This window comes from Dendrobium catenatum, unplaced genomic scaffold, assembly GCF_001605985.2.
Source record: "Dendrobium catenatum unplaced genomic scaffold, ASM160598v2 fragScaff_scaffold_674, whole genome shotgun sequence".
NCBI classification, from domain to species: Eukaryota; Viridiplantae; Streptophyta; class Magnoliopsida; order Asparagales; family Orchidaceae; genus Dendrobium; species Dendrobium catenatum.
The window spans coordinates 719,800-737,134 of NW_021319136.1; the positions used below are offsets into that span (position 1 = coordinate 719,800).

At 34.8% G+C, this 17,335-nt stretch overlaps 1 protein-coding gene across 1 annotated transcript in view; it reads left to right on the forward strand.

Annotated features, from left to right (window-relative positions):
• LOC110114670 (histidine kinase 1) overlaps nt 1–17,335 on the forward strand; it is a 32,852-nt gene that overhangs the window by 3,046 nt on the left and 12,471 nt on the right. The window contains exons 2-11 of the mRNA XM_020847621.2: nt 391–633; nt 739–1,518; nt 6,504–6,751; nt 7,649–7,808; nt 7,959–8,085; nt 9,113–9,202; nt 13,431–13,622; nt 13,709–13,778; nt 14,007–14,049; nt 15,026–15,166. Of these exons, the coding sequence (XP_020703280.2) occupies nt 391–633; nt 739–1,518; nt 6,504–6,751; nt 7,649–7,808; nt 7,959–8,085; nt 9,113–9,202; nt 13,431–13,622; nt 13,709–13,778; nt 14,007–14,049; nt 15,026–15,166 (2,094 nt within the window). The remainder of the gene's footprint in view (nt 1–390; nt 634–738; nt 1,519–6,503; nt 6,752–7,648; nt 7,809–7,958; nt 8,086–9,112; nt 9,203–13,430; nt 13,623–13,708; nt 13,779–14,006; nt 14,050–15,025; nt 15,167–17,335) is intronic.

Genomic DNA, 17,335 nt, shown 5'->3' on the forward strand with positions numbered 1-17,335 from the left:
ATATATATATATATATATATATATATATATATATATATATATCATACTCATAAAGGTTTAAGGACAAAATAATTTGTTTTCAAAAGTATTTAATAAACATCATCATTAATCACTAGATATAATTTTGACACCGATCCAACACAAATGCGGAAGGCCTTTTAAGTGTACGTACAGGCCCAAATTCATAGTTAACTTTATTTTTAAACTACAAAATAACAATTAAATTTTTTATAGTACCGTGCTAGTGTTGCAATGGATATTGGGTCCACAATAGATTTAACAATAGCATATTATCAATGCAGCATTAGTCGAGCTACATTTCCAATTGTTTTAGAGCAAACATTTCAAAGAAGTTGTAATAAAATTGCTTAATGCTATTTGCTGATGTAGGTCATGTTGGCTATCATAATAGCAATGTTAACCGTTCTGACTTGGCACTTCACAAAGCAATATACAACAAAATCTCTAAATAGTTTAGCCTACGGCCTTCGTTATGAGCTCCTCCAGAGACCAATATTAAGAATGTGGAATATTCTAAATTCCACAGTGGAAATAACTATTGCACAAGTCAAGCTTTCTGAATATGTGATAGGCCGTCATGGAAACTCAATCTCCCAATGGCAGCAAGGCGAGGTAGATTTATATTTCCCAAGGTGTTGGTCATTACTTTTGAAGGCTGAATTTCCAAAATTTCTAACATTGACATAACCTATTGTTTGAAAATTTTGGCTTGTACAGCTATATCAGGAGATGAGGCAGATAACATGGGCTCTTTTTGCAAGCAGAAAAACTCTAAATTCTATCACAGTAAGTTACAAAAGTGGCTTTTCCCAGGCATTTCAGCGAGATCGCAAGAATAACAACACATTCTACATATATTCTGCATCAGTAAGTTACTCGGTTAACCACACCAAAGAAAGGGAAGTCATGGAGGATTTTTCTACAGCTCAAAATGTTAATAGCTCAGAGATATGGTACAGGGTTCCACTAGACCCTATCACAGGAGAAAGGATCGGTAATCCTCAACAAATATCTTCAGATAAACTCATAAGTATAGCAGGACAACAACAAATCCATGATGGTACAGCTTCTTGGCGTGTTGCAGTGAGTAAATCCACTGAATCACCACTGCTTTCAGCAGCATTACCAGTAAAACATCCTTCTAAAGGAAGCATAGAAGCAGTTGTTGGAGTTACCACAGCACTAAAAAGCGTGAGCCAGCTGATGAAAGAACTTGTAGATATCCATAGTGGCTACATGTATCTGACTACTAGGGAAGGCCACGTCCTTGCTACATCGACAGACGCACCACTCCTAAAGAATACATCAAATGGTCTAAAGCTCATGATGGCTAATGATTCAGACGATCAAATTATAAGGTCTGGAGCTAAGTGGTTGCAAAACACATATGGAGATAAATTTCCCATGAACAATGAAGTTCATGCTACAAATGTTGATCTGCGTAATCAGACATACTACATAGACTCCTTTTTCCTAAACTTAAAGAGGCTTCCATTGGTAAGAAGAGTTTATCTACCACCATATCACTATTTCAAGAAAAATAATGTTAAACCTTTTTCATAGTACATCTTTTGGTAGACTGACATTTAAAACAATTAAACTTGCATCTCATTTCATTGATGTGCCCAAAGAATTTATTAGTTATATTTCAATGAATTTTGTGTGTGCAAGTGTTTTTAACAGCTGACATTTCAGAAAAGGTGATCTTAAATTTAAAAGGTTCAAAATGAAGTCTATTGGCTGAGTACTCATCCCTTTGATTCAAACATAGATGAATGGTATAAATTCACCAAAAGACTAAAATATCTAGTTCACTTGAATGAAAGGGACCAAAAGCTGTTGAACTCCGTAGCTGTTTCACAGGTCGACTTGAACAGACTTGGTAAAAAATGGCAGCTAATGGATGATTGTCATGCAAAACTATTTTAGAATGCCCCGCTTGCATAAAAAATAACCAAACATTGCACATTTCATGAAATATACTATGCCAATGTGCTCGAAATATCAAAATTATTAAAGAAAGACCTATGGCCCAGTTAATTTAATGTGATGATAACGAAGGATAACAAGTATAGTATCACGTAAGTCTAGTTCAAAATGCCTCGATCTTGATAAAAATTACTACAAAAAAGCCGTTGAACCTGATGATAATCCACTAGATACATGAAAATGCTTAGGAGAGAAAAAAAATTTGGCTTACAAAAATTTTCAATACTACTTTGAACACTAAAAGGATTACAGATGAGTGGAGGAGTGGGTTGATTCATATTTTTATGAATAAAGGTGATGCACAAAAGTGTGCAAATTATAGAAGAATCAAGTTAATGTGTCATACTTTAAAACTATGGTAAAAAGTTATTGAGCATAGGTTACGATGTGTTAATAATATTTCTCAAAATTAATTTGGATTCATGTCGGATAGGTCTACTATGGAAGCTATACATTTATTGAGAGGTTTGATGGAGAAGAATAGAGAGAATAAGGAGGATCTACATATAATATTTTATGATAAAGTTCCAAGAGAAGTGTTCAGAGTGTTCTAGAAAAGAAAGGGATTAATAATACTTATATTCAAGTCATGAAGGATGAGTATGTAGGAGCTATTACTTGTGTTCAAACAAAAGGTGGTTTGACCAAGTATTTTCCTATTCCAGTTAGATTACATCATGGATCAGTTTTAAGCCCGTATATTTTTTCTTTAGTCATGGATGTTCTTACTAGAAATTTATAAGAGGATGTACCCTGTTGTATGCTTTTTGCGGATGATATTCTTCCTATTGATAAGATTATAGAATAAGTTGAAGGTAAACTTAAATTATGGAGGTTAACCTTACAGTTTAAAGGTTTTCGTTTGAGTAGATCTAAAACAAAATACATGGAGTGTAATTTAAGTAGTTATAGATCTAGTATGTGTGTATGTGTGTGTGTGTGGGGGGGGAGAGATTGTGTCATTGGGTGATCAAGTCATTAATAAAAGTATATGTTTTAGATATCTCGAGTCTATTGTTCAAAGTTATGGTCAATAGATTACCCCTCAAACTAAGGGAAAATTCTATAAGATGGTGAGACCTACAATGCTTTATGGCGCAGAATGTTGGCCATAAAGGAGAAGTATAAAATTAAGTTAAGTGTTGTAGAGATGAGGATGCTCAAGTGGATGAGTGGCTTCACTTTTATAGACAGAATGCGAAAAGAGTATATACGTGAAAAAATTGGAGTAGCTCTTGTGACAGATAAGATTAGCGAGAGTCATCGGTTTGGTCACATAAAACGTTGGCGTTCTGATGACCCGATTAGGAGAGTAGATGTACTAGATTTGGCCTATGTTAAAAAAGGTAGAGATAGACCTAAAAAGACTTGGTAAGAAAATATTAGAAATTATCTTTTTTTATTAAATTTAAATGAGAATTTAACTCTCAATAGGACACAATTGAGAAAAAAAAACATTCTTTTTGCTGACCCCATTGACCTACATAATAAATACGAGCGGAAAGGAATGAAATCGGCAAAAAAAAAGACAGTCGACGCACGTGACGCATCACTTGAATGGTCAAACGATCTTCAATCGTCGAACGGGGTTACAATCAGAATATCAAATTCTCTTAATCGGAAGCCCTCACAACCAAATCGAATGAGACTGGTCGAAATTGATGACCGACGCCTGAAAAAGATGCGCAACACTGCCCAAATGACGTTCGATCGCAAAACGGACTTCGTCATTTCGTCCAGAACGTCCGAGAGAAGGACAATACATTCGTTCAATGGAAATCGTGTGACGAAATCGACATAGATCTTGAGACGACAACATGCGAATTTAGAGAAATTGCACGGAGATCGAGGCGAAATTCTCTGTTGTCAAATTTTTTTATATTTTAATAATAATAATAATTTTTTATGATTATTAAAATTAAAAAAAAAAAGGAAAAAATTAAAATTTCAAATCAAATTAAACTTACCTTACCTCGTTGGACATTCGGCCCCACGTCAACGGCGAGCTTCGCACACCATTCATGTTCTTTATTCGTTCCTTTCCCACGATCTTTGCATCGTCGGCCTGTCCTCCTTGCACGATAGTTGTTGTATGCTCGATGATTAAAGATGAACAAGCTCCAATCTTCGACGTTGTTATCCGACTGAGCTCGCTTTCGCCCGTTGTTTCTTCTCTTCATATTCCTCACAACCGCTTCTGCATTGATAAAACTCCACAAATCAAGCTCTATTTGTCTTTGCTTTCACGGTTGCAAGCCACCTAACATCTCAATCTCACGGTCGGACCCTTTCCCTCAAATCACAAACACCCATCGCTTTGTCCTCACAACTTTGACTATTCTAAACCCCTCCAAACAACCAACTTTCAAACTTAATATGTCTTGTTGCCCGATCGGCGCCTCCTATGTTCGATTCAATAACTTATCTTGCGGGGAAGCTCCTCCATAGCAGCCCTTCGTTCATTTACACGCCCGCAAATCCCGATCTCCCTAATTCAATTCTTGCTCTGCCCGATTCCACCTATTGTCGCAAACTCCACGCATACCTCACGATCCCGCCAACCAGCCCTTTAGCCGCATATAGCTGAAGCCAATCTCCCGCACTCTCTTGTCTCCTTTCTCTATTCAAATACCCCAACCACACTTCTCCACCAAGCCGCAAGCTCCGATCTCCTTCCTTGCCCTCTCGACCACTTCTTCCTCTCATGATGCAGAACCTACGCAAATTGAATCCCCTATTCGAAGCTACCATCGATTCTGACCCATCCCCAGCCGCAAACTCCAACCATCTGATCTCGCAAGCAAAAGTTGATTTGCAACATATGCGTAGAGTTTATACAACTGATGCAAGCACCCACAAACTACTATGGGGGACCCGTCATGCATAATATATGCTATCTATGGGCAAATATAGAAGAGCTATAGTAAATGCAAGTACCGACATGCATAATTGAAGAACATACGGTGTACATAGCATTTTTCCTACAGAAAGTAGCAAGTAATCTGTATCAACACTTGCAAATGATAGCACTACCCACATACAGGTACAGGCAGCATGCAACAAATATCAGGGTATTCATATATGCAACAACAATCAAGCCTTCAATAAGCAAGTGTGGCAAAGCCTTCAAAAAGCAATGTCCCCTACAAATACCTAGAAGCAGTGATGATAGACATGCTGCAAGTATGGTAGGTCCCTTGCGAGCATAGATGCATGTGCAATGTGCTACTGACAAGCATAAACTGAAGATGTGCAATGAACGTAAGCATTTGCTAATTATGACGAAAGAGCTGCCATAAATGTGCAGCAGTGACAATCAACAACATGCAACAAGTACCACGGCACCCCTGCAGCTGATAGCCACGTAGATGAGAAGCGCATTCACTTCATATCAGAGCTAAAAGTTTTGTTGATCAAGTACAACTAAGTCCTCCAAATGATAATCCCAACAGACTCTGATAGTGACAATTGGGTACAAAGACAACTCGATGTACGAAGGAAAAATGCTGATACATTATCAAAGGAAGACTCCAAATGTGTCACGAGGCATATAAAGTTAAATGATTTTGCAGAGTCAAAGAATGATCAGTTGAAGAAATGTTTCATATTATCATCTCTGTGGAAATACTGAAGACTTCCAGCAACAGCAAGTATCTACGAGCTGCTATAAGAAACCTGCTAATGTGCACCAGAAGAAGTCCCCAATTACGACATTAATGATGCAAAGTTGAATTATTTTATGAATGATTTTATAAAGTCAAAGAATGAGCAGTTGAAGAGAAAAAAGTATCTTTCTATCTGCAAGCTGCATTTTAACGCGTAGATTGTAAATGAGCAAATTAAGAAAAAATGGGTCACTAAAAAGAATGTTCTTATCAACTATCATTATGTTAGTCAACAACTTGAATAGTCCTCATTGTCTCAAAAGGCAAGAGTCATTGTCTCGCTGCCTCAAGAGACAGGAGTCATTGCCTAAGAAATTCAATCTCAAAAGTTCCTAGCATATGGGGAAGCAAGTGTGGAAGCCAAAGCCTCATTAAAAAAAAAAATCCTATTGATGAACACCAATGCAAGAAATATATGTTGAAGCTAAAGAAAAGTATAGTTCTTTAAGTGTGAATAATTTTTTTATCTCCAAAAACAAGGCACAATGATTGAGGCGTTCTACCTTGGATATACTAAAAGGTAGTCAAAATAAATGATTTCTAGACACTTAAGTAAAACAAGCAAATTTGTACGTGCACATGCCTTGTCGTAAAGCAAATAGTTTGAAGAACTGAGCCCCTTGTGTCTCTTGGTAGAAAAGTTGAGGTCTTAAGCAATACCGTAGAGTTTATAGATAAATGAGGAAATATATCCAAATATGCCATGCATAAGGCTCAGCAGAAAGAAAAATCACTAATGTTGTCTCAAATTGCATCATTAGATCTACTTCAACTTTTCTGCATCCTTTCCAGGATTTTATAACTCTTCATAATGTAAACGTTCTCCAGGTAGGTGTCATAATCATTCCAAGAAAATACATAATGGGAAAGGTTGATCATATAGGCTTTACAACGATGGTGATATCAATATGTGCAGCCATATGTACTCTTGCTATAGGATGTGTTTGCATTATGATATTGACAAGTGGTGTCTCAAAAGCAATGAAGCTAAAAGCTGCACTTATAAGTCAACTAGATGCAAGAAGACGAGCGGAGGCATCAAGCAACTACAAAAGTCAATTTTTAGCAAACATGAGGTACGTGGAAAATTAAATTGATGTGGCATAAAAAAATATCATGTATAGAATTGGGAAATGGTCTCCATATAATTGTCTGCTTATTTTGCCAAAAGGCAGCTTTTGACTTATAGATCACCTACATGTATGGATTTCGGAAGATTTTGGATGCAGTAACTCGCATCAACCTTCCACTGTTTTTAACTATTTCTTTGGTCCTTTTCTACATTAGCTGTACCTTAGTAGAAGATTAAAGTATTAAACTAAACCATCCTAAAAGACTAAACATGAAATACCAAAGTGCTATTTCTAACTCCAATTAAATATTTCAAACCTGCTTTCACATTCCAGTTAAGTTTAGAAGTACTTCATCAACATGTATCTAGAATGATCTCCACCTTACTGTTTTGATTCAATACAAAAGCCATGAACAGCGAACACCGGGATCATATAAATAACATTAGACAATTGCTATCAGCCTATCAGGAAGTTAAATGAAAATCAGTCTGAAACGGTCAATTGCCAATAATGGTTATTTTTGCTATGAGATAAAAAGTAGATCGAGTTAAACTTTGGTATGGCTTTCACTCTCTTGCTAACACCAGCAAAGATTGTGGAGACTTTGAAGAACCATGCAAGGTTACTATCCTCCAACAGTGAATGAAAAGAAAAAAAAACTCAATTTTCTTTTATCTCAGTCATGAAGGTTAGAGTTAAGTAACTCTGTTTTGTTAATAGCTGAGCATCAATAGAAGATTAAAATAAAGCATTCTAAAAATTGTGAATAAGAAATACTTGAACGATATTAGAAGCCAACAAGGCTATTTATTAAACAGTAGTCCTAGTTGCATGTTCCAGTTCATTTTAGAAATTTCTGATCATGAAGCCAAACTAACTGCTTTTGACTCAATAATACAGCCATGAACTGCGAACACCTATGGCTGCAATCATAGGGCTGTTAGACATTCTCATGGATGAAGACTGCCTCACCAATGAGCAACTAGCAACAGTCACACAGATTCGAAAGTGCTCAACTGCTTTACTACGGCTCCTCAACAACATCCTGGATCTCAGTAAAGTAAGAATGACGAAATTTAGAATGGCACTAGAACTTTATGAACTTACGAACAATCTATACTTTTCCAAACATGCACAATAATTGTTTTTTCAATTGATGTCTTGCTCATCAAATTAAAAACATGGCATTATTGCTAAAATATCATTCTAGGTTGAATCTGGAAAACTAATCCTTGAGGAAGCTGAATTTGACTTGGGAAGAGAACTCGAAGGAATTGTTGACATCTTCTCTGTGAAATGTGCGAACCAAAAAGTGGACATCATACTAGATCTATCTGGTAAGCTAATGTATGTCTTTAAAGTTCACAGATCCAAGTAAAATATTCAGCAAGTATAACATAGTGACAAAAGAAAGATCATCATCAAGTTACATATGTTTGAGTCAACTAGTTCAATTCATAAAAAAGCACCAGGATATCCCAAATAATCCTACCTTCTAGTATTATCGCTTCTATTCTCCAGCATCCTAAATACCAGTGTATAAAATTGGAACTATTTTGTTTCTCGCAATCAACCATATCCCTATTTTCCCTAAAAAAACAGTGAAGAGAAAACCTGTCAATTTAGTTAAATCCTAAACCATGAAGTGCGTTAGGCTGTGTTAAAATAATTTGATCTTTCCTCAGCACTTATCATATTGCATTTGGTAATTGGAGCTATTAGTGAGTGGTGCACATTTATTTGGTATTACCTTACAACATTATACTTGTTCATCTGTTTATAATAGAGGGGTATTTTAGTGAGTAAGAGCTTTCCCATTAACATGGTAACAAACTTGTAGATTTTATGTAAATGGTATCTGCTGTTAGGTAACAAGGTTTATAGAGGCTCAGAAGAGTTTTTATGAATGCATGAAAAAATATTTAACAGATACATAGTCTATATTAACCTGGTAAATCAATGTTGGTGAGGAAATTCAGCTCCACATCTAATAATAAGATCATTCTAAATCTAATTCTTTGCATGCCTATAGATTGAGCCTGTTGATACTGCATTGACTTTGGTTAAATTCCAATAAAACGGTTAAATTTAAAAGAATTGATGTATCATTATTTTTGCCACTTCAAAACCCGTCGTGATAGTATAATCAATTCCTAGGGTTGTTCAACTAAAATATAAAAAAATAATAATAAAATAAAATTCCTAGGGTTGCATCAATGGGTAAACTATACAGCATGAATGATACTTATCAGTAATTCCTAATAGAATGCTCAGATGTATTATTCGTGATCTCTTTTTTTTTTTCAATTAATTGATCATATTAATTTGCATCTTTTTGTATCTAAGTCTTCCAATTTCTTGCAGATGATCTCCCAAATATTGTTAAAGGAGATTCAGCCAGAGTAGTTCAAATCTTTACAAATCTAATTAGCAACTCAAGCAAGTTCACATCTGGTTAGTACCTGACTAGTTTTTACAATTATTACCAGCAATTCTATATTGGCAGTGGAATATGAATAATTTTTTTAATATTTAAAAATTTGAAGTAAATTGCAATGTAATAGCACTCAGTAACATTACCAGCAATTCATAAAGGTATGTAAAGGTAAAAACATCTTTTTGAGTGTCACGACCCTGCCCAGATACTCGAATTAACGAGACAGGAACGAATAGTCAGACGGTTAATATATTTTTTCACAATTACACATAACAGTAACAACTAATATTCCTCAGACTCTGAAAAACTACTAACACTATTTATACATTGAATATGCATTTAAACATAAACACATTTTACCTGCTTTCATTTGAGCACTGTCTTCTGTAAATATACTCCTCTTTCTGTCAGTTTCACTTATCATGAGACTTAACTGAAAATGTTAGTTTAATAGAGTAAGTTTACAAAGTAAACTCAATGAATAATCATCATTAATATATAACATTATAACATTTAAAAATAAATGAAATACAATAGCACATTCTTTTTCTTATTTCTTATATAATATTAAAATATACATAACACTTGTATGTTACACATCCTTATAATATTTAGCATATGCATTTAGCATACTTATGTATTTCATACCTTTTTCTTTACCATACATTCATTTATGTTAACATTTGTACCATTTCCTTTCAATTTATATAGAAGCACCGTCAAAATGTACCAATAAAAGTACAATAATTTCCATTTCCAATTAATGTGCACGGGAACGTTGCTCCCCAAGCCAATACCATACAAGAGTGAGCTCTTGTAGTTTGCATGCATATACCTTTTCCATTTCATTTATTTACGTCTGTTTCATATATATACATTTTAGATTTCTTTCTTTCAATATATTTCACACACACACACAAGCCAATACCATAAAAGAGTGAACTCTTGTAGTTTGCATGCATATACCTTTTCCATTTCATTTATTTACGTCTGTTTCATATATATACATTTTAGATTTCTTTCTTTCGATATATTTCACACACGCACACGCACACGCACACGCGCGCGCACACACACACACAATATATATTACCTTGTCCTTTTAAATGAATATATATTATCATATACCATTATGAATTTAATAATCTCTCAATCATTTGAAATTGAATAAATATTACAGAGGCTGTATAAAATAAAAATAGAATCATGTAATGTCTATTAAATAACAAAAATTACCCACTTTATTTACATTCTTCATTTTCCTTCCAAATCTCGAACTTGATATATACTTCAAATCACTTTTCTCAGTTCACTTATGAAAATCTTTCACTCAATGATTTTCTTCTCCTCCACTCTCAAACAAGATTTACTTTACCTGTATTCTTCACTTTCCACCTTCGTCAGAGATAGAAGACTTCTAAACTTTGAATTTGATCTCTTTATCCTCCAATTTCTTCCTCTTTTCCATTCCTCTTCCTCTTAGCCACTCCTCTCGACAGAAACTTTCTCACACGATAATGAATGTAAGGAATGAGAGGAAAAAAAAAAAGATAAGACTCACGAGGAGTCATTCTTTTTCACTCCTGTCCACGCTCTTCCGCTCAGAACCCCGAACCGACTCCATCTAGGATTTTGCGCACGCGGGCGGCATTGCTTGCGGTCTTCCTGGACTGCAATCCTCTCCTCCCGTTCAATTGTTCCGCTCTCTGTATTAAATAGAGTTCAATTCAGCTGAACTGACTGAACTGGTGTTTACAATGGGGATGAAGCATTTCCTGCCATCATGATAAATTAGCACAATACCAAAACACTGAACAAAGTGGAACATATGTTTTACAGAAATGAATACATTACTTCAGAGCTTGCCTATAGTGTAAACATTCCATTAAGATATTTATTGCAAAGTACTGAACAAGTTTAAAATAAAAATATGAAGATGAAGTACCTTGACATGTAAAGGAAAATGCATTATGAACTTTATGAAATATAAATGTTAGATATGGAATCACTATTAGAAAATGTAGGGGGCACGAGATAAATGATAAAAGCACAAGAAAAATACTATAACTTTTTTTATATTGTGAAGAGAGAGCATTAACTGTTTTGCTATCATCCATTAGTAGATCTTAATATTAGAGTTCAAATATCAAGCAAACATCCGAATAGGTTGATTGAAAAAAGTACAATGGAGTATAAGCAAGCCATTATTCACAAATATCTAATTATTTAAAAAATAAATAAAACACTTTAGTAAACCTTAAGAATTGAATGTTAACCTCCATATGCATCTCACATTCAATTGGTCTAAAGGCGACGAGAACAAGGGCCAACTAGCGCAATGTCGCATGAACTGGGTCCAAACTACTCAATCGCATTCCAAACACTCGAATGTCGTCCGCTTGCAAAACGGACTGTGCTGAAGCATTTGAAAATTGAAATGTTGACATTACCAAAAAAAACATCTCTCACAATCAATTCGATCAATCTCGGCCAAAATCTCGAACAACAGATATGATATCGGTAAAAAATTACTCGGACCCACACGTTTGCAAAAAGATCTGTGCCGATGTGTTAGAAACATCAAAAGTACTTTGGATAGATGCCTGTATTACTTGGGTTGTCATACAAAAGTGAAACACAAAATTTGCTTATACACAAAGCAATGACACCATTCAAGACACATGGAAAACAAAATTTTATGTGAGTTGACTCAAATAATTATTTCTACCCTCTTAGTTTTTTCTAAAAATAATAATAATTAAAAAAAGTAATATATATATATATATATATATATATGACCTCTACCCAAATATCCCCTAAATTCCGCTAACTTGTACATGGTAGCGTTGTTGGACATCTCGCCATTTTTCAAGTCTTGTCATTTAGTTGGTAGCGTACAAAAAAGGGTCCTGATCCCCAAAAAACAAACTCCAGGGACCTCTCTCCCTTGATCACTCCCAACAACGTAAATGACCGCCCATTCTCATGAGCTTCCCCTTCTCGTGTGTCGATCTCCCATACCCTTACAGGACCTACACAAATCCCCTCCATCTCACTCTCCCTACTACTTGCACTCAACAAGTCACAACCCCATTCTCCCTCTCTCATTGAGCTCTTCTCCTTGCTATTCCCATCAAAGTTTTGCCTCAACCTTTCACAATTCGGCCCATAGACTCGAATTAACAAGGCGGGAACGAACAGTTAGACATTTAATACATTTATTTCATATTCAAAACAATTTATCATCTCCATCCCATATAAAAATTGAAGGGCCACTAACACAACTTTCACATTTGAACATTTACATAAACCATGTTTTACCTGTTTTTGTTTGATCGTCATCTTCTGTAGACTTATTTTTCTCTTTCAACCATTTCTACTTATTAGAGACTTACCTGAAAATTTTAGTATTACAGTTTTAGTTTACATAATAAACTTAGTGGATAACCACCATTGATATATATAACATTTAAGCATATATAAAATACACATACATATTTTTTTTTATACAATTAAACATATATATCATTTTATATGTAGTACATCCTTGTAGTAAGCCTTTCAAATTAATTCAATTCCTTTCTGTTTCATTCATTTTTTGACATTTATTCCTTTTCCCTTTGAATTAGTACAGGAGCATCATCAAAAAAATTGTATTAAATCTAATTTGACTTCTAAGAAATTAACTTAGAATGTCATCCGTTAAAACTCTCCTCGAAAGAACAATGCGGAGAGGCCGGGGCCCAAAATTTCAGAGCTCACAATGTTATAAAGTAAAATAAAAAAAATGTATGGGTTCTGATTGGTCATTCCTAGAGTGGTTTCAGACTTTGAAAAAAGAAGTAAGAAACTGCCTGCAACAGACTAGAATATAATCATTTTTTAACAGAACTCGATTATGAACTTATCAAAGTAACTAGTGAACCACATTTCGTTACAATGTACAAAATTGACATCCAATTGCAAAGAAATATCACAATCACTCACACAACTACCTTGTGATTGGTGCTTCCAAAGAGCCAAAGCTAATGCTATTTTCAAAAGATTGGCACAGAACACAGGGAAATCAATCAGACAGTAAATAAAAAAACTAGCTCTTTATTGGTGCTTCTAACGAGGCAAAGCTAAAGCAATCTTCACAAATTTGAAACAAAACATAGGGAAAACCTTTCATTGCATAGAACCAGCATTTTAATATTATAATCAGAGAATGCTAATAGATTGCAATTTTACAATGAATTCTAGAGGGCCATATAATCCTGCGGGGATGGTGTACAACTGCAAAAAACTCCAGCAGTCCTGAGTGGCCTATGGGTCAAAAGATGCCAGCACATGCACATATCAAAAAGACAAAACAAAATGTAATTGATTTGAAAACAGACTCTGAGAAGAAGAATGCAATTGCTATTTGGTTTGAAGTTGAAGATACAGGATGCGGTATGTTTCTTCTCCCTTGCACATTTAAAAGCGAATGCAGCATTTTCTAACATGATTATGGATATCCTTTATCTAATTCTTGGCAGGAATAGATCCCAACAAATGGGAAACTGTATTCGAAAGCTTTGAGCAAGGTGACCCATCAACCACACGCACGTAAGAAATTAGAAAAAAAATTTCTTTGATTAACTAGATTCCAAATGTATTAAGTAATTTATAAATTAGTGTTATGACTGGTTGAGGCTCGGTCAATACAGCACTTTTCTATTGCTGCATATAGTTAAAGACCAAGCGGCACACAGATATAAATATCACCAAGTGAAAATGAAATCATAACCTTGCATACAAATAGGATATTTACTTAAGGTGTTTCACTGTTTTCAGGCATGGAGGAACTGGCCTTGGCTTATGCATTGTGCGGAACTTGGTAAGTCAAAATTTTAGGAACTAAACAGCCTATCCCATTCGCAACTTATTAAAATTTTTATATCAAATGAAGATAAGCATAAACTCCTTTTATTCAAGCAATGTGGATTCCACAGTTAAATAATAATAATAATTGTATATTTGTATTGTGGAAGGCATTACTATACTAGAAGGTCAATAAAGTCCAAATTGTTTTGCAGCTAATAAGTAGAGTAATGAAGAGAACCATGGTCAGTTACTTAACCACGAAACAATAAAATTGATTGTCATACTTCGAAGAGATAGGAAAGTTTCATCACTCCATTGTCATTGCTAGAGAGAATGTTTTTGTGTCTTGTTATTCAAATCTTCACATTTCTTGACATGTTTGCATATGAAGATAAAGAAATTTTACCGACAGAAATTCAGAATAATGAAACATATTTTCCTTCCAAAATCAAAGAAACAGTTACAAAAAAGTAATATTTCATCAATAACATGACGAGCACTTGTTTCATGCAGCAAAGAATTGAGTCAAAGTGCGCCTCCTGTACTTTTTTATGAAGTGGAAGTAAGAATTTGGGGGTTGTTAGAAACAATCCAAAGGATGATAAGCAGTCCCTATTTTAAAATTTTCAAAATTTAGCATAAAAAGGGGCAAAAAGAGATGACAATCATTTCAATTTCATGCCAAAGAATAATAGCTCGGGTGGCACCGACCCTTCTCCTTCCAAAGAGAATGTGAGAGTAAAAAACCCTAAAAAAAATTCAGTTTCATGTCATATTATTAAATTTGAAAATAAATGTGCTTGTTGTTCTTAAGCTATTAAACTTCAGATAGCATTTCTGCCATTAAAGAGAAATTTCCATTTTGACTAGGGAAACTGATCTGTATTTTGCAATTTTAAATAATATTCAATTGACGAGTTCTGCTTCATTTTTTTATTTAATTCTGTTTATCAATTTAATAGTTTAAATTGACATGTTAATACATTCAGGTTAACAAGATGGGCGGAAAAATAGAAGTTGTGAAGAAAGATAGTCCTGGGACTTTAATACAACTGTACTTAGTACTTGGAATCTCAGATGGCGACAGAGGAAAGAACATAAAGCCAGAGTTCAGCAAGCACAGGTTCACGGTGAGTGTATTACAAATTAGAAAACTTAATGGTCTACTTCTAGAATCTTAGTTAAACCAAATATTAGTTTTGCATGTCAATGATTCCTCTTCATAAAAATCGCAAAATGATCAAGCAAGGAGCAATTTTCAACCATCAAGGAGCAATTTTCAACCAAAACAGAAAAATGCTCAAATGCTTCTTGTTGTGATCCAGCCCAATTACATGCTATATCAATTTGGGAACAAACAGTTGAATGCTATTTAAATTTCTTTCAAACAATAGTTAAAACAATCTAATAAAATATCATCCAAATTTTACAAAGAAACACTAATTATCAATCACAATTTTAAATATATAAAATTCAGATTTACTCCAAACTTTTCCAAAACAATTGAACTAGAATCAAATGCATAGGATCTCTATATAGCTACTCACATTCACTAAACTTCTTCTATATACAAAATTTTCATGTAAGCCATCTTATCTATAGGAGTCTTACCTGAAATATTTCATTTAATGCATTAAGTTTTACACATCAAACTAAGAAACTAATTATATATATATATAATAAGTTAACCTTAATAATCATTAAACTTTTCATTTATGAGAATTTAAGCATGTGAATTTGGTAAGATAAAAGCATCATTTTATATTGTATTTGTCAAATTATAACTTTTAATGAGTAAAAGCTCGAAATAGTCCTCCGGCTATCAATAAATGTTTAATTTAGTCACAAAGTTTTGCATTGCCCCATTTCAGACTCTCGACTATTAAATACTGAGCAAATTCAGTCTCAGAGCCTAAAATAAGAGCTAATGTTAACTCCAAAGTTAAATATAAAGGATACTTTAGGTATTATAAGTGGATGTCGATATTAAATTGCTTAGTTGGCTCAATTTTATCATTATTAGAGTGTCTTGAGTTACTGAGGCTAGTCTCTAAATTACAAGTAATTAAACATACTTTATATATCATTCATTTTCAACCTTCTTTCTTGTGCTTTCGCACAATCAAAAATAAAATATACGTATACTCAGAAAATAAAATGGTCTTCCAACTCGTACAATTACCAAAATATGGAGATAGTGCTTGATTTTTTAGTTGTATTGAGGCTAACCATTCATCAAAGAATTTTAAAAACATATCATAACTCCTTTCCTTTTCCATATAAGTGCCTTGCCATGCTGCTCAACTATAGAGTACAAAAAAATCTTTGTATATTAAAAGCTCCAGCTTAATTTCAAAAGCCAAACCCGACAGCCTCATCGTCGCCTGTCTCGCTCATTTAAACGGTTAGGGACCAAATTAGCTCAATTTCTAATAATTGAGGGACTAAAATTGGGCAATGCGAAATTCTTAAGAGTAAATTGAACATTATTGATAGCTGAGGGACTATTTTGAGTTTTTACTCAACTTTTAATATAACACTTGTTCCACGAGCATCCTCTAAAGTTTACACTAATTAGGGCACAATCATTTATATTTTCTTTTTTAAAAAAATAGAGTCGGGTGCCTTATGTATAACCCCTACTAATGCTTATCTCATCAAGTCTTTCGTCTCCCCTATATAGATTATCATTTGCTAGTTTATCCCCAATAATGTGACTTCTCATAAACTTTTTATATTATCAAAAGCATTCTCTTTACCAGAAGTGTAGGGGTGTCAATTAGTGACAAATCGAAAACCCGACATGGAAAATCTTGGTTTGGATCAATCCGATAAAGAAACAGGTCAAGTTCGGGTGGTCCTATTTTTGGGCCAATTTATAATTCGGGCTAGGTTCAAGTCAACCCGAATTGACTCGTGCCTAAACCCCGTCCGACTACTCCCGCACCATGCACACAACTCACGTGATAGCTCACTCGCCCGCGGCCCTACACACAACTTACTCACACCGCATGGCTCGCGCAAGCCGCACTCGCGCATTCACCCGCTCTGCCGCTCGCACCCAAGCGCTCGCCCGCTAGGTTGTTCACACCCACGCCCTTGCCAGTTCATATTGTAATTGCGCATCTCGCAATCTCGTAGTTGCGGTTTCATAGGACGAGTCGAGTCAACCCGGAAACCCAGTGGGTTAGTTCGGGTCTGAGTTTTTGACCCGTTTACAAAACCAGTTCGGGTCTGCTATCGAACCTGGGTGGGTAAAATTCTGGTTTCGACTCAAACTTGACCCGAATGCCCATTTT